The sequence below is a fragment of the Panicum virgatum genome, chromosome 7N (genome assembly GCF_016808335.1).
Source record: "Panicum virgatum strain AP13 chromosome 7N, P.virgatum_v5, whole genome shotgun sequence".
Classification (NCBI taxonomy): domain Eukaryota; kingdom Viridiplantae; phylum Streptophyta; class Magnoliopsida; order Poales; family Poaceae; genus Panicum; species Panicum virgatum.
Window position 1 is genome coordinate 4933784 of NC_053151.1, and position 22230 is coordinate 4956013.

Below are 22230 nucleotides of genomic sequence, written 5' to 3' on the forward strand. Positions count from 1 at the left end.
TTGAGTTGTTGCTGACGAACCCATGAAATATGTCACCGGTCCTCGCAGTAAGGTGTAAGAAACCAGGCCTTAAACTAGAAAGGAGCCCGGGACCTCTAAGGACAGCAGTCTCGGATACTAGAGTACTTGTAACAGGGCAGTGAAGTACGTAGGCTTAGGGTACATTACCAGGCTAAGCTACGCGGAGCTTCTCTACCCCAGGATATGAGTACCACTTCTCTAGAGTAGGTCCCTAGGGGTCCAGACTACCTTCTGGCTAGACACAGGATATGAGTAGGGCTCCGGACCACAGGGGTCCGGCTGCTTGGCTGTCAGACTGTAGTCAAGGATAACTACGAGGCTCTTGCCTAGACACAGCAGAAGGGGTACCCCAGCCCTGGGGTACCGACATCCATACTCCATATTGTATCACTACGATGCGGTGCTGCGATCAAGGTGCTCATATCCGAGAGTGACTGACGGCGAATCAATCCGATTTAACCTTGCAAGGTGGACCTAACCAACACGGCACGTAAAAGCCCCGTCGACCACACGCACCGACCCTTCCCCTCCCCGCCTCGAACTACAGAACCACCCCACCTTCATATAGTCAGCCGAGCTCAATGTGAGACCACCAAAAGTAAACATATGCATCCCGTTTCTCCGGACTACTCGACACCTACGGAGTGGTGATGCGGTTCTGTACTTTCGAAGCGAGGCAGTACTAGTCTTACCGGTTTCGATTACCTCCTACTCCCGGCATGCGGTTAGTACAATTCAAACTCGATCACAGTGCCAGACAACAAAACGGTCCTTAACCGACACAGACGGGGCTAACCATTCCCCGCCCGGTCTCCAATTCCTTTTCTTTCCTGCATCTTTCAATATTCTATATATTCAATTTATAGAGACATCCTTATCTCGCGAGTTAACAGAAATTACTCGACTCTAAATAGCATGTATCTCGCTAGTAACAGATATCACATCGACTTCTACCGAGACCTATTAAGCATAGCAAGTGCTACCCACCGACCTACACATACTAGTATAAGGCCCAGGAAACTTAGGGATCCTGTAACTAATGTTCAAACAACTCCTGAAACGTAGTGCACAAGTAATAAACATACATAGTGATTCATAATTGAAATAGTGGACATGCACCGGGGCTGGGCTGAGGGGTAACACTAAATTAGTGTAATTTTAGTAAGGCCTTGGGCCCTTCCGACCATTGGGCCGGTCTTCACGATTCCCTTCTCAATTCTGCTTCGCCGATCCTGGCTTCACGATCCATCTGTAGTTGGATGTTGTCACCACGTGTTCTACATGAATGCATATAAACTGCCAATTAATGCACATAAAATAAGTAATGCAAATAAAATTTTATAACCACAAAGTAACTATTGACCGAGTATAAACACTACGATTTACATACAATTACGTCTTTCAGTCCTAACGCTACCCGGTCAGACCGGTATACCAAACCGGTTAGACCGGTCCTTGCACCGGTCAGATTGGCTAACCGAGCAAAATAGCAACGACTCATCTTGTATGTAACATTTTCTCGATTGACTCCATAAAATGGTACAACCCAGCACACTATATGACTTATCATGAACCCTAGCATTATATTTTCACTATAACTAGCTAGCTTCGCCTTGAGCAAAATAATTTCACTAACGTAGATTATGAATACATTCTAGGGATGAGCAAAAATCCGGTATGGTGTAACTACTGATATAGTGTTCTAATTTAATTTACAAGATTCTTCTCCAATATAAACTAACACTTAACTCCAAGATGTACTAACATATAAAGAAATCACTAACATATCAAATTACGTTTTCTGGACATAAAATTCTTACAACGGACTACACATGCCTAAACTAAACCTACTGCCTAAATCTCATAATTTTTGGACCAACAAATTTGCCTAAACAAATTAAATGAGTCTAAACATAACTTAAATTTTGACGGGGAAAAAGGTCATCTCACAAGAATTAATATTTTCCCCTGGAGATTTAGATCTAAGCATTCAAACAAAACAAATTTTGTATTTTTAGGATTTTTTTCTTGAATTGTTATGCAACCTACAAGTTTTCGTCAAATGAATAAATGGGTCCCCACCGGTTAGACCGGTTGTTATAACCGGTTAGACCGGCCCCTGATCGAGCCATGGCACCGAGCCACAAGCCGACAACGCGGCGAGCGGCGGCGCTCCGCTGGCGGCAAGGCCGACCAGCAGCGGGGGCTCGGCGGCGTGGCACCCAGCAGACCCAGGCGATGCGTTGTGCGCGCGGCGGCACGGCCCAAGGCAGCACAGGGCATGGCCCGTGGCGTGCAGCACAGGCACGGCCCGTGGCGTGCAGCAACCCGGCAGTGGCGGCAACGCCGTGATCGAGCGCGGAAACTTGCGGAACACGCGAGAACGAGGCTCACCTAGGTTCGATTTGAGCTGCTGGATGAAGAAAACGGTGGCCGGAGCTAGGAGTTCGTCGTCGAGGTGGAGCTCAATGGCCATGGGATGGCCGGCGGCCGGAGAATCCTCGTTTCCCGGCCGTGCGGCCGGTCGGGGCTCGTGTCGGAGGGGCTGAGGAGGAAGCTAGGGAGATGAGGGAGCTTCGGTTGGCGGCGATTTGAAGATGGTGGGGCGGAGGTCGGGGATTTGGCCGGCGGGAGCGAGCTGCTCGAGCTCGTTCGAGCTCTGCTCGAGGAAGAAGAAGGAGGGCGGGGAGCCGAGCGTGAGAGGGGGGGGATATCAGGCGGCCGACTCGGAATAGGGACGAGGACGTTCGACGCCGGGGATGGCCGACGCGTGGCGTCGCACGCCGGCGACGATGCTCGACACGCAGCCACCGGCGCAACCGGTCTGACCGGCCGGCGACACCGGTCGGACCGGTAGGACATGGGGTGTTACACCCAAAGTTTTTAAACTTTCTTGTGTGGCATTGTTCGTTGATTCTCTTTAGAAATCATTAATGTGTATGGATCGACACTTTGCTAGCTTGTGCTAATTTTTCCGTGGTCGGGAGCGCAGTTGTAGTTGGAGCTCTTATAGCTGCAACAACTTTACAGGTATGTATATTCAATTGTTTAGACTTTTGAGTTAGGCATTTCTTAGTGACCAAGAGTTTCATAGTGTTGTTTTGAAGGACATGGAAAGTAATGAAACATGGATGAAACAATCACTCTTATGCAAAGTTTAACTGTTTTGATTCATAGACAATAATTTCTATAACTCATCTTGAGTTGGTAACCGAGCTAAGAGAGTTTCATTCCTCTCACTCTTTTTAAAAAAACTTGTCACGTCATCAAAAAGGTTTATATGGCACCTTACTAATTGCAAATAAAATTCTGATGAAACTCCTACTCAGAATGACCTTATTCAATAGTACCTTGATGCATAAACCAATGGAAATTATTGGAAACTTTTTTCTGCATTACCACTTAACGTTTCTTCTTATTGTCAAAATCCTTACCTGGATCATGGTAAAATACCATCTTCTTGTAGTCATTAATATTCATAAATAAATGTTTCTGAATATGTAACGGAGAGTAGGGACAGAGCAGCAGTGGATTGGTACACTACACTCCGGTACCGGCATTTTTAGGCTGAAATTTTTGGGTTATGTTTAGACACATGCATGAAGTATCAAATATAGACAAAAAAATAATTAATTGCACAGATTGGGAGGATTTTATGAGACGAATCTAATGAGGCTAACTAGTCCAAAATTTTACGATGTTGTGCTACAGTAAAAGTTGCTAATGATGGATTAATTGGTATCACTGGATTCGTTTCGCAGTTTCCTCACGGGATTTGTAATTTTTTTATTAGACAAAAAAAAACCATATGACATTCCACGAAATATCCGATGTGACATCAAAAATTTTTATTTTCAGACTCCAACTGTAACAGGGCCTTATAGAGACAGAGCCGCAGCTAGCACGTGGAGGGTGGAGCCTTCAGTTGTTTGCACTATCCCTGGGCTAGCACGTGGAGGGTGGAGCCCAAAGAGACAGAGTAGCAGCAGCTAGCACGTGGACCACTGAGAATAGTTTGGTACTCCCTTCGTCCCAAAATATTTATATTTTTACATACAAATCAAAATACTCTCTCCGCCTTAAGTTTATTTGTACTCCCTCCATACTGGTATTAGAAGTCGTTTAGAACAACATTTAGCATACCAAGGAGTCATTAATTAGGGAAAAGTTTTCCCTGTTTGCCCTTATTAAATACGATTGCGGATGTTCCCGGCAGAACTGTCTCTCCCACTTAAGTTGGCTAGCGCAGCGGGTTAGCAAACCAAACGAGCGCCGGTTCGACTCCTTGCTGGTCCAACATTTTTTGGTTTTAGCTGATTTTGCATGGTACTGTGTGTCTGGTGCACTGCATGGCGCGCTGGTTGGTTTCGACGGTGGGCGCGCTTGGTGGCTGGCGTCCGCGCGCTTTTTTTCGCGTTTCCGTTTCATGGTGCGGAGGATGGCCGCAAAATTTTTTCGAAAATCTGCTGGTGCGCGCTCGCAACATTCCGCTAGCGCTTTTTTTTCCGTTCTTATTTAAAGGCCCGGCCGCTAGGACTCTTCGTTCAGTCGCTTGAGCTTCCTTCTCCAATTCAAGCCGTGTATCGCACACATGGACGGCGACCTGAACGAGCCTGCAGTGGAGGAAGCCGATGGGCTCGACCTCAACGCTGTTGTACTGGAGGAAGCACATGGGCTCGACCTCAACCAGCCTATTATGGTGGATGACAACGACAATGGTGAGTTTATTTCCATATCAACAGCATATTATTTCGTTAGTTTCCTTTCTCATATGGACCTTGCTTTTTTTATAGGCTTTGATTTGAACCTTCCATTGGATGAATATGGTGCGGTTGATTTCAGTTTTCTACAGAATCTCGCTGGTAAGATTGAGTGCTTCTTTGACAGTAAGATAAACCTTGCTGGTTGCTTTCCTCTTTTTTTTACAGTAGCATCCGGTTCACACATTCCTTTCTTCTATGTTTTTTTAGAATCTGCTGTTGAGGCTCCCATTCAAGCAAACCACCGAAGGAAAGAGATGACAGAGGAACTCAGGAAACAAGTTTATCAAGCTTTGTTGGCTAGAAGCAAGAATGGAAAACTAGGCAAGCAAGATACTGCAAGTGTTGCCGATCAGTTTGGCCTCCACATCCGAACAGTTCAACGTTTATGGAAGCGAGGTAAAATTCAACTTGCAAACTCTGTCCCGGTTGTGGTTTCTAGTCTAAAGAAGGGTAGAGTTGGCCGTAAGGCAGTCCCTGTTGATTTAGAACCATTGCGCAACATTCCTCTAAAGGAAAGTGTCGGTACCCTGTAGCAGGGATACCCACTCTTACTGCAGCAAGGCAGGACCCGCGTAGTTGTCCATAGCTGCGCGGGAAAGGCGGAGTAGCCAGGCCCCACAGGTCAGGCTCTTCCCTCACTAGGCCAACGGCCCCGGACCCGCTCCCCGCCTGGGGAAGGGTCCGGAGACGCCACGTATCCCTAAAGAAGGGAAGTTCCGTGCTGATCGCCGAGGCCCGGACCCCCATAGGGGTTCGGGACCTCCTGCGCCCGTCCAGACTACCCTCACCATGTAGGGGTCCGGAACCGCCACGTGTCCCGAGGACGCGGGATCGTGCGCGAGTCTTCCGCAGGGGGACTCGCCCACCCACCGCATTTAATGTGGTGGACAAGGCGTGCTCTGTCGCCGCGGTACGTGAGACAGCCTTTGTCAGGCCTCGCTGAGCACCGCGTATTACCAAGAAGCACAGTGCAGCCGCCTGTGCCGCACCCACGCAGAGCCCGCCTGCAGCATTAAATGGATACGACAGCACGGCACTTTTCCATCATGCCGCCTACGCCGCAAGCTACACCACCCGCTTAAGCAATGTGACGGGCGGTGCTACTAGCTACGACAGGCCCGACCTGACAAGACGACGCTAGGGCATGATGGACGAAGGGCTCCGGGAGCAGGCAAGGGAATCCAAGAGAGAGATCTCCTTTGCCTGCGACGCCATAATGTATGAACAGTACGATAGTTTATATTGCATCGTTGGACCCACCTGTCGGGGATCCAACAGCCGTGTACGCACCCCCTTGAGATATAAAAGGGAGGTGCCCGCTGTGCACGGGACAATCAAGACAGACTCAAGCTCTCGCACCTTTTCACTCTCGTGGGAAGGCAATACAACACACAGTGGACGTAGGGTATTACGCTCCGGCGGCCCGAACCACTCTAAATCCTGCTGTGTTCCTTGTGTTCTTGAGTGAGATCGATCTAAGACTAGCTACCCCCTGAGTACACACCCTCTGGGCTAGGGCGGGTGCCTTCCGCCACCCGGCCGTGGTTTGCAGCACCACGACATTTGGCGCGCCAGGTAGGGGACTAGCTGGTCGCATTTCATCATCTTCTTCGTCCCCATGGTTCGCGTGGACGACGTGGAGATGACGGAGGGGGTGGCGTCCTCCACGCCACATGCCTCTCGCATTCCTGCTCCAGGGGCAACTGTGCCTGTGGAGCAGCCACCGTTGGCGGCGGCGCGCGCCGCCCGCCGGCAAGAGTCAGGGCGCCCATCAAGGGCCCCCTCACAGGCTGCGAGCGGCGGAGCGCTGGCAGCGGCTAGGGAGTTGCTTCGCAACCCCCCGGCTGAGGCAGCCTCGCCAGACGCCCTGAGGCAGTGGCGGGACGACGTCGATCGTCTCCTCCATCTGGCACAGGGCTCCCCCAGTTCTACAAAGACTGGGCAACGACCTCCGCCTGGCGACGCGGTGGTACCTTACCACCAGCGTCAGGGCGGTGCGTCGGCATCTGTGCGCTCCCCTACCGTGAGGGGTGCACGAACAGAAGACTTGCGGGCGGAGCTCAATCGCCGGCGCGCGGGGGAGGATGCCCGCATCGCTGTCGAGAGGGCGCGAGAGCGCCGTCTCAACATTGAGGGACGCAACCTCAATGTCGATCTGGACGCGGCGGCACCCAGGCCTCCGGTGAACGCCCGGATTCAGTCAGGTGCACCGGTGGCCGGGGTGGGCTGTGCTGCGCTTGCGGAGCACCTCCGCGCCGTGGCGTGGCCACCCAAGTTCCGCCCCCCACCTGCCGGAAAAGTACGACGGTACTACTAACCCGTCGGAATTCCTGCAGGTGTACGTTACCGCCATCACAGCGGCTGGTGGCAACGGCGCCGTCAGGGCAAGCTACTTTCATGTAGCCTTGTCTGGGCCAGCCCGGACCTGGCTCATGAACCTCACACCTGGGACAATCCAGTCCTGGGAAGAGCTCTGTGCGAGGTTCACAGCGAACTTCGCCAGCGCCTACCAGCAACATGGTGTGGAGGCACACCTTCACGCCGTGAGGCAAAAACCCGGGGAAACGCTTCGGGCCTTCATCTCGCGCTTCACCAAGGTACGGGGTACCATTCCTCGTATCTCAGATGCATCTATTATTACTGCTTTCCGCCAGGGGTGCGTGATGAGAAGATGCTCGAGAAGCTGGCGACGCACGAGGTGGAAAGCGTCACTACGCTTTTCTCCCTGGCAGACAAGTGTGCCAAGGCCGCTGAGGGCCATGCATGGCACTCAGCCCCCCAAGACGGAGACACCAAGGCTGGTGGCTCCAGTGCTACCGCTCAAGGCGGTGGCAAGAAGAAGAAGAAGAACCGGGGTCGCGGGGAGCCGCATTCTAGCGGACCAGTCGTTGCAGCAGCAGCGCCAGCAGCGGCGCCGGCTGCGGCTGCAGCGGCTGGGGGCCAGAATACACACGGCAAACGCCCTCGCCCGCATGGTGGAAACGGAGGTTCATGCCCAGTGCATCCCACCGCTCGCCACAGCGCCGCCGACTGCCGCGAGATCCAAAAGCTCGCGAAACGGGTCAGTGGGCGGCGTGAGCAGTCCTCTAAGGATGGCTCACCCCCTCCTCGCCAGCGGGCCGGCAAGGAGAAGGCCTCTGACAGTGGGGCCACGGCCAGGGAGAAGGAGCTGGGGTACCAATCCCCCGCTCGAGAGCTGAAGGGCGTCTATCACGGCGACGACTCCGATTCCGACAACGGCAACCGCCGCAAGAAGCTGTACGTAATGTATGGCGGGAGCTGGGAGCTTGTCTCCCGGCGGGACGTGAAGACCCTTCGCCGGGAGGTCCTTTCGGTGAAGCCGGGGGTCCCGAGGGCGGCGCCGCATCAGAGGTGGATGAACACCACCATCTCTTTCGGGCCATCCGACTGCCCGGAGAATATGGCCGGAGCTGGTGTGCTACCTTTAGTCACCGCTCCTGTCATATCCAACGTGAGGCTCTACCACGTGCAGATTGACGGTGGGGCTGGCCTCAACGTCATCAGTTATGCAGCATTTAAGCAGCTGCAGATCCCAGAGTCCAAGCTGACTCCCTCTCGCCCATTCTCCGGAGTGGGCCCACACCCGGTGTTCACCCTGGGGAGCATCACATTGCCGGTCACGTTCGGGACCGAGGAGAACTTCCGCACAGAAAGCGTCATGTTCGATGTTGCGGAGGTGAACCTCCCGTTCAACGCCATCATTGGCCGACCGGCACTCTACCGCTTCATGGCCATTGCCCACTATGGGTATTTGGTCTTGAAGATGCCTTCCCCTGCCGGAGTCCTCACCGTGCAGGGCGACCGCACCGCTGCCGTCGCTGCAGTTGAGAGACTGCATACCCTGGCGGCAGAGGCTGCACGCTCCGAGGAGGTTCTGTCCACCTCGCAACCCAGGGCGCATGCAAAGGCTCCCAAGGTCCAACCATCTGATCCGGACCACGTTCCCGTGAAGTCGGTACAGATTGGAGCAGACTCCACCAGGACCACCCGCATTGCGGGGAACCTGGAGGAGAAATAGGAAGACGCGCTCATCGCTTTCCTCCGGGCAAATGTCGACGTGTTCGCCTGGGAACCGTCACAGATGCCCGGGATCCCCAGGGAAGTGATCGAGCACAATCTGAGGATCTACCCCGACGCCACGCCGGTGCGCCAGAAGCCTCGGAAGCAGTCCGTGGAGCGGCAGAACTTCATCCGCGAGGAAGTCCACAAGCTCCTACATGCCGGCTTCATCGAGGAGGTCCATCATCCCGAGTGGTTGGCCAATCCGGTCGTCGTCCCAAAGGCCAACGGGAAGCTCCGGATGTGCATCGACTACACCAGCCTCAACAAGGCATGTCCAAGAGACCCCTATCCTCTTCCGCGTATCGATCAGATCGTGGACTCCACCTCCGGGTGTGATCTTTTGTCTTTCCTAGATGCATACTCTGGTTTCCACCAGATTCAGATGTCTAGAGAGGATAGGAAGCATACTGCCTTTGTAACAGTAGATGGGCTTTATTGCTACATTGTCATGCCGTATGGTCTAAGGAATGCCTTACCCACGTTTGTACGAGCTATGAACAAAACCTTCTGTAATCTAGTTAGAGATATCATTGAGGTTTATGTCGACGACATTGTGGTCAAGACTAAGGTAGGGTCAACACTAGTGGAGGACCTGTCCCTCGTCTTCGACTGTCTTTGCGCCACGCGCACGAAGCTGAACCCAGAGAAGTGCATCTTCGGCGTCTCAGCAGGGAAGCTGTTGGGTTTCCTGGTCTCGCATCGAGGCATCGAGGCAAACCCAGCCAAGATCAAGGCGATCGAAGCAATGAGGCCTCCTGGCCGCATCAAGGACGTCCAGAAGCTTACTGGATCTCTCGCTGCTCTTAGCCGCTTCATATCGAGGCTGGCTGAGAGGGCCCTTCCCTTCTTCAAGCTGTTGAGGAGGTCCGGTCCATTTTCATGGACCGAAGAGGCTGAACAGGCCTTCCAGGAGCTGAAGCAGCACCTCACCTCGCTGCCAGTATTGGTGGCCCCAGAACCCGGTGAGCCGTTGTTTCTGTATCTTGCTGCATCTGCGGAGGCGGTCAGCATGGTGCTGGTCGCCGAAAGGATGGAGCAAACTTGCCAGGGGAGCACCAAGGTCCTCTTGGCCAAGGATGGTGAGCCGGACCCCGGACACGGGGGCCCGTCAGCCTCACCCCAGCTTGAAGGTCCGGATCCTGCACAGGCAGGTCCGGAGGAGCCTCATTCCAGTGGGAACCCAGAACCACTGGGGGCCCCAGGGACAGATGTGGTGGACAAGGGCGAGCCGGACCCAGGAACTAGGGTCCGGACCGTCCAAAGGCCAGTCTACTACGTCAGTGAAGTCCTCCACGAGGCAAAGGCCAGGTATCTTGAGACGCATAAGCTTATCTATGCAATACTTATTGCGTCCAGGAAACTGCGCCACTGCTTTCAAGCACACCGAGTTGTTGTAGTGACCTCTTACCCATTAAGAGCGATCCTACACAACTCCAACGCCACAGGCAATATCGCCAAGTGGGCAGCAGAGCTGGCAGAGTTCCAACTGGATTTCCAGCCACGCCATGCGGTCAAGAGCCAGATCCTGGCTGATTTCATAGCGGAGTGGACTCCTTCCCCAAGCAACCCTGGGGTCCGGTCATAAATGTTGGACCCCCGGAGCCGGAAATCAGGACACCAGTCTTTACCGAGCCTCACTGGACACTCTTCTTTGATGGGTCCGCCCGTGAGAAGTGGGCCGGGGCTGGTGTGGTCCTCATCGACCCAAACGGAGATCAGCTGAAGTACATGGTGCACCTTGAGTTCAAGGCCACCAACAACATGGCGGAATACGAGGCTTTGATCTTCGGCCTGACGCAAGCCCTCTCATTGGGGGTCCGGCAGCTTCTGGTGAAGGGGGACTCCCAGCTAATCATCAAGCAGGTCCGAGGGGATTGCAGCTGCAACAATCCCCAGCTCGCGGCATACCTCATACACGTGAGGAAGCTCGAGAAGGACTTCGACGCCTTGGAACTCCAACACGTTCCCCGCGAGCACAACTCAGCAGCAGATGATCTCTCTGCGAGAGCATCTACCTGGGCATCTGTGCCTGGGGGTGTCTTTGAAAGACGGCTGCTGAAACCTACCGCCCAGCCTCCCAAACCGGGTGAGGGGGATCAAGCTGGCACCTCGAAGCTAGCGGTCCCGGCAGCATTCCACCTATGGTGCCCAACCGGGGCTGTGTGTTCTGTTGAGGAACCTGATGTCCTCACAGAGCCACCCCCACCTGCTTTGGGAGCTCCCGATGCATGGATCTCCGAGATCCGGGACTACCTGAAGGATAACATCCTCCCTGATGACGATGTGTCCGCTGAGCGCATAGTCCGATTGGCTAAACGCTACACGGTGGTAGAAGGGGATCTCTACCGCCGTGGCGCCAACGGAATCCTCATGCGATGCATTTCCCAGGGAGAGGGCCGCGAACTGCTCGCAGAGATCCATGGAGGCGAGTGCGGAAGCCATTCCTCCTCTCGCACGCTTGTTGGCAAGGCCTTTCGGCATGGCTTCTACTGGCCAACAGCACTCCAGGATGCGGCTGAGCTGGTAAGGTCTTGCAAAGCATGCCAGTTCCATGCAAAGCAAATATACACCCCAGCTCAAGCTCTGCAGATGATTCCACCCTCATGGCCATTCGCTGTGTGGGGTGTGGATATCCTGGGGCCTTTCCCCCGGGCTGTCGGCGGATACCGGTTCCTCTATGTCGCCATCGACAAGTTCACCAAGTGGCCGGAAGTTACTCCTGTGGTGAATATTACTAAGAAATCAGCAGTCACATTCCTCAGGTCCATTGTGTGCAGATTTGGCGTCCCAAACCGCATCATCGCGGACAACGGGACCCAATTCAAAAGCAGACTCTTCCAAGAGTACTGTGAGGACATCGGCATCCAGCTATGCTTTGCGTCCGTGGCACATCCCCGCAGCAATGGACAGGTTGAGAGAGCGAATGCAGAGATCCTCAGGGGACTCAAGACCCGCACCTACAACTGCTTGAAAAAGCATGGTGCCAAATGGGTTGACGAGCTTCCGTGTGTACTATGGGGCAACCGGACCACACCCAGCCGAGCTACCGGGGAGACTCCGTTCTTCCTGGTCTACGGGGCTGAAGCATGCCTTCCCCCAGAAATTCACCTGGGCTCACCACGAGTCCAGGCCTTTGACGAATCCATGCAGGAGCAGCTGTAGTGCGACGACGTGGACTTCGTTGACGAGCGAAGGTGGCGAGCAGCAATCCGAAATGCACGCTACAACCAGGCACTCCGGCGCTATCATCAACGGTTCGTGCACAGTAGGGAGCTCCGGGCTGGCGACCTCGTCCTCAGACGGATCCTGAACCGAGCGGGGCTCCACAAACTCTCCCCCAGCTGGGAGGGGCCTTTCAAGGTTACAGAGGTATGCCGGCCCGGATGCGTTCGCCTCGCCACAGAAGACGGAGTGCCGCTGCCCAACCCGTGGAACATAGAGCATCTGCGTAAGTTTTACACCTAGGCAGAGCAGGGAAATAACTTTTCCTTTGTAATAAGATAGAGTTAGCGTGCGGCCGGAGCGGTTGAGGGCCACCCTCGTAAACCCGACCTCTGGCATCCATCGCACTAGCGGCTAACGCGCGGCTCAGAGCGGTAGAGGTCCGACCTCATAAACCCGGCCTCTGGCATCCATCGCGCAAGCCATGTACATCAAGATTGCAAAGGAAAGATTTTCTCCTAGTTCTGTCTTTGTGTCAAAGTTAAATTACGCATTTCGATTCTCGGAATTTTCGCTTTTTTCTAACCCCCGCGGGACCTCTGCCCTTGTTGCTGCAACTAAGATCTGCATTGAGCTGCTGGACTACCGTACAGGTCCGGACCCTCTTGCTGCTGGAGAGGGGTCCGGACCCCTAGGAACCTACTCTGGGGAGCGGGTACTTGTTTCCTGGGGTGGTTCGGAGCCCAGTGTAGCCGCTTAGCTGGTTCCGTACCCAAAAGCCTGCACTCTCCACCACCCTGTAACGAGTGCTCTAGTACCTAGAGCCGGGTAATTGGGGGCCCGGACCTCGTCCCAGCTCAAGAGCTGGCTTCCTAAGTCCAACACGGCGTGTCCAGCACTATATCTCAAAGGATCGAGCACAGCAAAGTGACCTCACCCACTGCTGCGAAGGGTCTGGGACGATGAAGCCAGGTCCGGAAAGATCGTGCTGTTTCCTGGAGTGGTCCGGAGCCCTGCGTAGCGCCTTAGCCTGGTTCCGACCCTAAGCCTATGCACTCCCCCACTCTATAACAAGCACAGAGCTACCTGGGCCTGCGCATCTAGAGTCCTGGACCTGGTACCAGCCTGGGATTGGTCAGGAATGAGCCCCGCGGGTCTGCTACTAAGCTATAACTTTGAAGTGGTACACAGGTTAAAACTTGGCCAGTGGTAGACAGTCTCAAACCATTGAGCCTACCTACCAGGGGGTCCGAGTATCTGCTTCAAAGCTTTCATGCAGGATAAGAGCCAATCTTGATGGTAGACAGACTCATAGCGACTGAGTCTCTCTCCCAGGGGGCCCGGGGCATCCGCTTTGTCCCAGACATCGTGGATGAATTCTGCATGCGTCAAATAGCTAAGTTGCAGTATCGATGCTACTATATAAGCAAATTTGATTATTCTATCTGTACTCCTGTATACTACACAGGGAACAAGGCGCTTGCTCGTCTTACAGGCTATGCAGCCCTATGCCAAGGAGGTCCGGAGTATCTTCTACGGCTCAGATGGCAGACAGGTCCAAGCAACTGAACCTGTCTGCCAGGGGGCCAGGGCGCCGGGGTGCTGCATATTGCAAATCAACAACTGACAAACAGCTAAGTTGAAGTTTTTTCTGCTTCAAAAATTTCAGCTAGTACAAGTTTGTTACATAATGCAAAAGGAAAAAGATACGATGCCCAGCTCAAGAGTCTGCAGGTTCTCGCTTGAAGTAGGCAGCGACGAAGTCAACGACCTCCTGCACGCTGTCCCGAGCGGCGGCCTCCGTCTCCGCTACAGGGCCATCGATCACGGGCGCCAGCGAGATGGTCGGGTCGTGGCTCCGGAGGCAGGTCAGGATGTGCTCCGCTACCAGCCGGATCAGCTCGCGGCCCTCGGACTCAAGCTGTCCGGCAAGGACTGGCCCCAGGCGCTGGAGCCTATCCGAAGCAGAACTCAGCACCAGGAGGGCGTCAGCTACCGAAGCTGGCGGCACCGCCACCTGGATCGGGCTCAGACCAAGTGGCACCAGCGCCAGGCTTGCTTCGCTTGCCCAGTCAGCGATCCGCTGGGCCTCGACGCGCTAGTCTTCCTGATGCTTCCGGACCGCCTCCCGGACAGCCTCCTGCACCCGGGTGTCCAAGGCCGCCATGGCCACCTCCACCTCGCGGGACCTCTCCTCGAGCTCGCGGGATCTCTTCTCGAGTTCGCGGGACCGCTCCTCCAGCTTGGCCTCCTTCTGCTCCGCATATACCTTCCGCTTCTTGAGCGACTCTCGCTGGCGCCCAAGCTCTTTCTCTATGCCGGTGGCGTGAGCCTCCCGCTTGGCGAGAGATTTCCGGTCCTCCTCCAAATCCGCCTCGTCGGCAGCCAGCTGGCAGGCTCTTTCCTGCAGTTGTTCACGCCATCCCTGCAGAGTCGTAGAGAAGACGTCGAGCTCCTGCCTCCAGACCTCGAGGTCCTCGCTGCGAGTCTCCAGCTCTGACTGCTGCGCTGCGAGGTGGGCCTCGAGGTCGGACCGTTGAGCAGCGAAGCCAACAACCTCCAGGGTGAAGTCCTGCTCCCGCTGCGCCAAGGATTTCTCTCGGTTTGACACTGCGAGCTCTCAGTCAAACACCTTCTTAAGGTTGACTCGGTAGGCCTCTTGGTCCGCCTTGAGCTTTGACCGAGTTTCCGCGGCGTGGGAGGCTTCAGCCTTTGTGAGCGCCTCCAGGCGGGTGTGCCAGTCGGAGAGGCGCTGACGCTCGCTCTCCAGCGCAGACCACTCCCGCCGGAAGGCCACCTCGGCGGAGGAGGTTGCCTCCTCGATCGAACGCCGAACTCGCAACAGCACTTGAGGAAGCGGAGTCGCATCCTCCTCCGGGGATTGGAGCTGCAGGAGCCGCCTGCCAAAGACCACCTCCAACTCTTCCTCCGCAACAGGACCGGAGCTGGAGGTAGGGGCTTCCGTTGCGGCACTTGTCCCTGGTGCCTCCGCTGCTGCCGAGTCGGGCGCGGCCGGGCCCAGCTCCGGCGCCCCCGCTGCTGCCGAGTCGGGCGCGGCCGGGCCCAGCTCCGGCGCCCCCGCTGCTGCCGAGTCGGGGCGCGGCCGGGCCCAACTCCGGCGCCCCCGCTGCCGCCGAGTCGGGAGCGGCCGGGCCCAGCTCCGGCGCCCCCGCTGCCGCCGAGTCGGGCGCGGCCGAGCCTAACTCCGGCGCTCCCGCTGCCGCCGTGGCGGACGCGGCCGCATCGGGTGCCCCCGCCACCGATACGTCAGGAGCGGTTGCGCCCTGCACTGGCACCTCCACCACCGTGTCGGATGCGGCTGCACCCAGCACCGGCGCCACCGCCGCCGCCGCTGCTGCACTGAGCACTGCGGAGTCTGGAAATGGCATGACAGTCAGCATCGCGTCATGTGCCACGGAGTAAGCAGCAGGACGCCGTACCTGAGGGTCCCGCACCTGCTGCCACCGTTGCTATCGATGCCGAGGTCGCCGCCGCCCGGGCACCTGCTGATGTGCCAACGGTGGTAGAAGAACCGCTGGGGCGGGAAGCCCTGGTAGCAAAGCAGAAAAGCCATCAACAAAAAAAAACCAACAAACAGAACACCAGCGCAAGGGAGGAGAGCAGGATGACACTAACCCAGCAGTACCGGGTACCCAGCGTCCCCGGAGCCCAGGCCTCTTCTCTTGCGGCTGCTGCTGTTGCTGTTGCTGTTGCTGTTGTTGCCCCTGCAGCTGCGATGCGGGCGCAACCCGGGCCTGCACCCGTTGCTACTGTTCCTGCGGCTGCGGCATGGGCGCAACCCGGGGTCGCACCTGTTGCTGCTGCTGCCATCCGCGTGCCTCCTGCCGCTGCTCTTGCGGCTGCTCCTGCTGCGGCTGCTCTTGCTGCCGGCGGGATGAATTCCTCGGCGGCGATGGTGGTGGTCCAGTTACGCCAGAGGACCCGTGGGGGCCGGCAGCCCGGGAGCTACCCTGGCCTGCGCCCTCAGAAGACCTCTGGCGCTTCGCGGCGGGCTCCGAGACCAGGGTCCCGTCGCCCCGGAGTAGCCTCCGCCGGCCTACGTCCCCCGACGACGCACCGGAGCTGCTCTAAGCCCGGCTGGAGCCGGCCGCGGCCGCGTTGCTAGCCGCGGCCTGTTTCCCCTTCGTAGTGGCGCCGGACCCCGCAGCGCTCAGCGTAGCCTGATCCCCGGACATGCCAGGGATCCGGAGCCCACGGTTCGGGTCACCCCCGGTCTGCCGTGGGGCCAGTCCCCCGTCGTCCAGGGTTGGCAGGGTGGCCAGCACCGCCACCCTCGCCGGGTCCTCGCAGAGGGGGACTATGCTCTGCGGGAGGATCAGGTTCTCTGGGATGAAGGCGTCTCCCGTCACGTTCCGCACCAGGACCTCCAAGACCTCCTGGGTCAGATCGCTTCCCTCCCCGCGGTGGGTCCTGCTGCAATCGTTGAGGCCGGTGAAGCTCCACGCCGGTCGCGGCCGCTGCTTTAGGGGGGCGATCCGGCGCTTCACGAAGTCGCCGAGCACGTGCCATGAGGTGAGGCCGCTCCCTGCCAGCGACCTGATCTTATCCAGCACGGAGTCGAACTCCGGCTGCAGCGATGGCTTGGCCCTCCAGGATGCTTTATCGGAGGCAGGCCCCGCGGTCGGCAGGACAAGGCGCTCGTTGGCTTCGGTGGTGGCGATCACCCAATCCCTGCGCCACTCCTCCCACCTTCCGCCAGCAAGGCCCGGAATGTAAGGAGTCGGCAGGTCACTCCTTATCTGGAAGTAGTACCCTCCCACTTCGTCCCTGCTCCTTCCGGACCTCACCAGGATGAAGAAGTAGCGGAAGAGGATGACGCAGGGACGCACTCCCACGAACATCTCGCATAGATGCACAAAGATGGACGCCAGGAGGAGGGAGTGGGGCGTCAGATGCTGAAGCTGGAGGCCGAAGTCTTCCAGCAGCAGCAGCAAGAATGAAGAAATCGGCAGTCCCACACCGGCGGAGACGTGCGAGGTGAATAGCACGAACTCCCCGGTGCGGAGGTTGCCAAGGGGAACCGAGCCTGCTCGCACCCCCCAGCCGGTCTCCTGAGCGCTCCACCCAAGCAGGCGGCGCACTGTGTTCAGCTCTCCCTCAGTCTGGAAGCGACGGGGATGAACAAGGGAAGCCATCTCTTGGTGGGTGAGGAAGGAGCCTGTGTAGGAGGGAGAGAAGGGCGAGGGAAGCTCGGAGGCAAAGGGGCGCAAAGGCTGGAGGAAGAAGACGAATGCGGGAAAGCAACCGTGGAATGCGGTATGCCCCGTTATAAAGCCTGACTCAACCGGCGCGCCCCGGAACCATCGCTGGAACCCAAGCGACGTCCGCACCTAGTGTTAACCGCCCATTCCATGGCAAGGGGGGCCCAGGCCCACCTGTCAGGGAGAGCGGGTAACCAACAGAGGTGTGAAAAGGCGGGATCTGAACCGTCGCCCGCGCGCGTGAAGCAAGGCGGAAGCTGAGCTGACGTGCGCGCATTAATCGCAGGCGTGGCCGAGCTTTTCGGGAGCTGCGCCGGTGGTAAATGATCCGTTTGCTCCGGCCGCAACAAAGCCGAACGTCGCGCGTGTGACTAGGTGAACCACTGATCATGGGGCCCATAGTCAGTAATCCGTTGCGACGTGATGAGGCAGCAACCAACCCGACGGGTGGTCAAAGCCGGTCGAGACCCCTGCAGAAAGGAGCTTCAAGCCATACAGAGCCAAATCGCAGAACTGGCCCCACCTGTGGGTTCGTACCTTCCCCAAGGTGGGCCCGGGGGCCACTCTCGGTACCCTGTAGCAGGGATACCCACTCTTACTGCAGCAAGGCAGGACCCGCGTAGTTGTCCATAGCTGCGCGGGAAAGGCGGAGTAGCCAGGCCCCACAGGTCAGGCTCTTCCCTCATTAGGCCAACGGCCCCGGACCCGCTCCCCGCCTGGGGAAGGGTCCGGAGACGCCACGTATCCCTAAAGAAGGGAAGTTCCGTGCTGATCGCCGAGGCCCGGACCCCCATAGGGGTCCGGGACCTCCTGCGCCCGTCCAGACTACCCTCACCATGTAGGGGTCCGGAACCGCCACGTGTCCCGAGGACGCGGGATCGTGCGCGAGTCTTCCGCAGGGGGACTCGCCCACCCACCGCATTTAATGTGGTGGACAAGGCGTGCTCTGTCGCCGCGGTACGTGAGACAGCCTTTGTCAGGCCTCGCTGAGCACCGCGTATTACCAAGAAGCACAGTGCAGCCGCCTGTGCCGCACCCACGCAGAGCCCGCCTGCAGCATTAAATGGATACGACAGCACGGCACTTTTCCATCATGCCGCCTACGCCGCAAGCTACACCACCCGCTTAAGCAATGTGACGGGCGGTGCTACTAGCTACGACAGGCCCGACCTGACAAGACGACGCTAGGGCATGATGGACGAAGGGCTCCGGGAGCAGGCAAGGGAATCCAAGAGAGAGATCTCCTTTGCCTGCGACGCCATAATGTATGAACAGTACGATAGTTTATATTGCATCGTTGGACCCACCTGTCGGGGATCCAACAGCCGTGTACGCACCCCCTTGAGATATAAAAGGGAGGTGCCCGCTGTGCACGGGACAATCAAGACAGACTCAAGCTCTCGCACCTTTTCACTCTCGTGGGAAGGCAATACAACACACAGTGGACGTAGGGTATTACGCTCCGGCGGCCCGAACCACTCTAAATCCTGCTGTGTTCCTTGTGTTCTTGAGTGAGATCGATCTAAGACTAGCTACCCCCTGAGTACACACCCTCTGGGCTAGGGCGGGTGCCTTCCGCCACCCGGCCGTGGTTTGCAGCACCACGACAGAAAGAATGACCATAGAGGATGTGTGCAACCAATTACACTTGAGCAAATGGAGGATTCAAAGGTATTTGAAAAAAGGTTTTCTTAGGCACCACTCTAGTAGCATCAAACCATATCTCACTCAAGCTAACAAAAAGTCTAGGTTAAAGTGGTGTGTTGATATGATAGAGAGAGAATTGCTTGCTGATCCAAGGTTTAAGGATTTTTATGACTTTGTGATCATTGATGAAAAATGGTTCTACCTCCATCAAAAATCAGAAAAATATTATTTGCTACCTGAAGAAGATGATCCCAATCGGACTTGTAAGAACAAGAATTACATCCCTAGGCTCATGTTCTTGTGTGTTTGTGCTCGGCCAAGGTTTAGGGATGGGGAGTGCATTTTTAATGGTAAGCTTGGTTGTTTTCCTCTTGTCACTTATGAGCCGGCTGTAAGGGGGAATCAAAGAACCGGCCGTGTCCGTGGAGAATTGGTTATGAAGCCCATTACATCGATCACAAGAGATGTCATTAGGGACTTCATGATCAATAAGGTGTTGCCGGCTATTAGAGCCAAATGGCCAAGGGAAGATGTGGGCAAATCGATATTCATTCAACATGATAATGCGCCTTCTCATCTAAAGCTGGATGATCCGGTGTTTTGTGAGGCTGCTAAGCAAGATGGCTTCGATATTCGACTAATCTGTCAACCACCTAATTCTCCGGATTTCAACATTCTAGACTTGGGTTTTTTCCGAGCAATTCAAACTATTCAATACAAGAAAAATGCTAAAACATTAGAAGCCCTAGTTCCAACAGTGCAAGAGGTAAAATGCTCAATTGTTCGCTTGTTTCAACTACTAGTTTACCCCTACTTGTTGACTGATTTCTAACACACATTTTGTAGGCATTCATGGAGTATTGTCCGTACAAAGCAAATAGAATTTTTGTAACTCTTCAGACTGTTTTGAAGGAATCCATCAAGGTTAAAGGAAACAACAATTACAAAATTCCTCACATGCAAAAACAAAGACTTGAGAGAGAAGAACGGCTGCCATTGCAAATCACTTGCGAAGCATCCTTGCTAGATGAAGCTCTCGCTAGTCTTGCTGCATCAAACTAGACAAAATACTTTAGTAGGAGCAATTGCAAACTAGAAGGTGCATCTTTGTTTGAATGAATGGGACATGTAATCTTACTGTTTGTTCTTTGCATCTTCCATTTGCTTGTCCAACTTAATCAAAACATGGTCAGGCACAAGTATAGTGTCACCATCCATTTGCAGCTCGTTGACATCAGGAATAAAAACCTCACAATCGAACTTTTCCATGTCACCCATAATCTTTGCTGCTAGATCGTAGTCTCTGTGAACTAAACCGCAACGGGCGCACCTGCTGGCGAGGCAACGAGCTAGGTGGCATCCTTCTTCGTCACTGTCGCCGTGTGTCGTGTTGCAGCGAACGCAAAGGGAAGGCTGGTCCTTCGGCAGCACCGAGTCCGGAACGATGGTGGAGTCCGGCAGCACCGAGTCCGGCAAGACCTCCACCAGCGACTCCATGGAGTCCGGCGCGGCCGAGTCCGGCGCCTCCATGGAGACCGGCAGCACCGAGCCCAGCGTCTCCATGGAGTCCGGCAGCACCCATTCCAGCGCCTCCATGGAGTCCGGCGCGACCTCCGCCGGCGCTTCCATGGAGTCCTCCACCAAATCCTCTGACGCATCCCTGCTAGAGTACGGCACCGACTCCTCCACCGTATCCATGGAAGCGGACTGCAAGAAGTTGGAGGAGGCAGCGGTGTGGCGGATGGCGACGGCGAGCGGGACGAGAAGAAGCCGAGGGGCGTGGCGGCGAATAAGAATGGGTCGCGACGGATGGAAATCGAGGAATGGGCGCCGCGTTTATGGCTGGAACGGCGCGTGCGCGCGGCGAACGAAGAGGCACGCGAGGGCAAAGACGTCAGTTCGGGCTACCGCAGGGAGAAACGACATCTATTGTGCGACTTCGCGTTTTGCCCAGGACGACTTCTAAAACCGATACGGAGGGAGTACGTTTAGTGTTCAAATTTTTTTCCACATTTAATCGATCACTTTGGCCTGCACCTGACGCATGCAGCAATTTCATGAACCATCAGAGCAGTGCAGCGCTTGGCAGTGCCAACGTGTCCGTCCAAAAAATACAAAAGAAAATGAACACAGGCTCACTCGGCCCATCTAGAAGTTGCCTGTGGCCACGTGATCCATCATCTGCCGTAATAAAATAACAAGGGAAAATTCGATTCATGCCACCACAACTCCGTGAAATTGGGTTTCATGTTCAAAATCATGCCACTCAATGGCATGGATTTCAACATGAAATCCAATTTCAAGAAGTTGGAGTGGCATGGATCCAACTGACCCAAAATAACAAAAGGTAGTCGTCGTCCGTACTCATTCAGCCTCAGTCCAGCACTGTAAGCTGACATCCATGAGGGTATTATGGTAATTTTCCACGCATCTTGGGCCTTGTTTGATTATGCTACAATTGTAGCGCGTTAGAAATAGTAACAACTTTGACCACTAATTACGATGTCAAACAAAGTCAGTTTACAAAACCAAATTCAGAACCCCGAACTAGTGACTTTGAAGAATCTAATAAGACGTATTTGATCGCGCGATTAGAGTAGCATCTCTGTAGCTAATTATCGATTAATTACTGTTATTAGATTCGTTGCGAAAAGTTACACTCATCTCTAAAAAGTTTTATAAATTGACCTTATTTAGTACACCATGCATGCGAGATTTTTTCCTCCAAAAATGTACGCGCTAGGATTCTTGCAAAACCAAGCAAGCCCTTGGTTGCCGTGCCCAATCTTAGAAGTTTAATTATTTGTGGGACGGAGGGAGTTCAAACCAAAATAGGAGTATGTGTAAAATGACGTTTCTATCCCTATAAAGAAAGAGGCTGACATCATCTGCCACAATTTCAGAGGAGGAAAAAACAAACACAATTTTACAGCAAGAAAAAAACAAAGATCGATCTTGTGGGGGGGGGGGGGTGCGAAGGAGAGCCTCGGTGGGGAATGGATAAACGAGTGGACAAGAACAATCGAGAGCCCTGTCGGGTTTTCTTTCTTTTTAAATATATACCATTGTTGGACTCATTCATGGAAAGATGAAATAAAATAATAAAAATCTCTGCACTGCTCTGTTGGTTCCGGCTACTGCTGTACGTACGCCTCTGCCACGTTCAGGCCTATATGATCGATTAAGGCATGTTTAGTTGCCAAAATTTGGCATTTTGGATTTTTTCAAACCTATATTTAAAGTATTAAACATAGAGTAATAAGAAAACAAATTACAGATTTTGTCTGAAAATTGCGAGACAAATCTAATAATAGTAACTAATTTATCATTAG

The 22230-nt window shown here is 54.9% G+C and overlaps 1 protein-coding gene and 2 long non-coding RNA genes across 3 annotated transcripts; 2 read left to right on the forward strand and 1 right to left on the reverse strand.

The window, feature by feature from the left end:
- Positions 1-4612: 4612 nt before the first annotated feature.
- Positions 4613-19463, forward strand: LOC120680871 (the record flags this gene model as incomplete). Its single annotated transcript, XM_039962453.1, has 4 exons — positions 4613-4739; positions 4815-4883; positions 4992-5300; positions 18865-19463. Coding segments are annotated over exons 1-4 (1104 nt in total), but the record flags the coding sequence as incomplete, so codon positions are not given.
- On the forward strand, positions 19464-20158 carry LOC120680532. Its single transcript, XR_005677706.1, has 2 exons — positions 19464-19664; positions 19745-20158. It is a non-coding gene; the product is annotated as an uncharacterized LOC120680532 (long non-coding RNA).
- On the reverse strand, positions 19777-20280 carry LOC120680533. The gene is made up of 2 exons (XR_005677707.1): positions 20037-20280; positions 19777-19956 (listed from the first exon to the last, which is right to left on the reverse strand). It is a non-coding gene; the product is annotated as an uncharacterized LOC120680533 (long non-coding RNA).
- Between the last annotated feature and the right edge of the window lie 1950 nt (positions 20281-22230).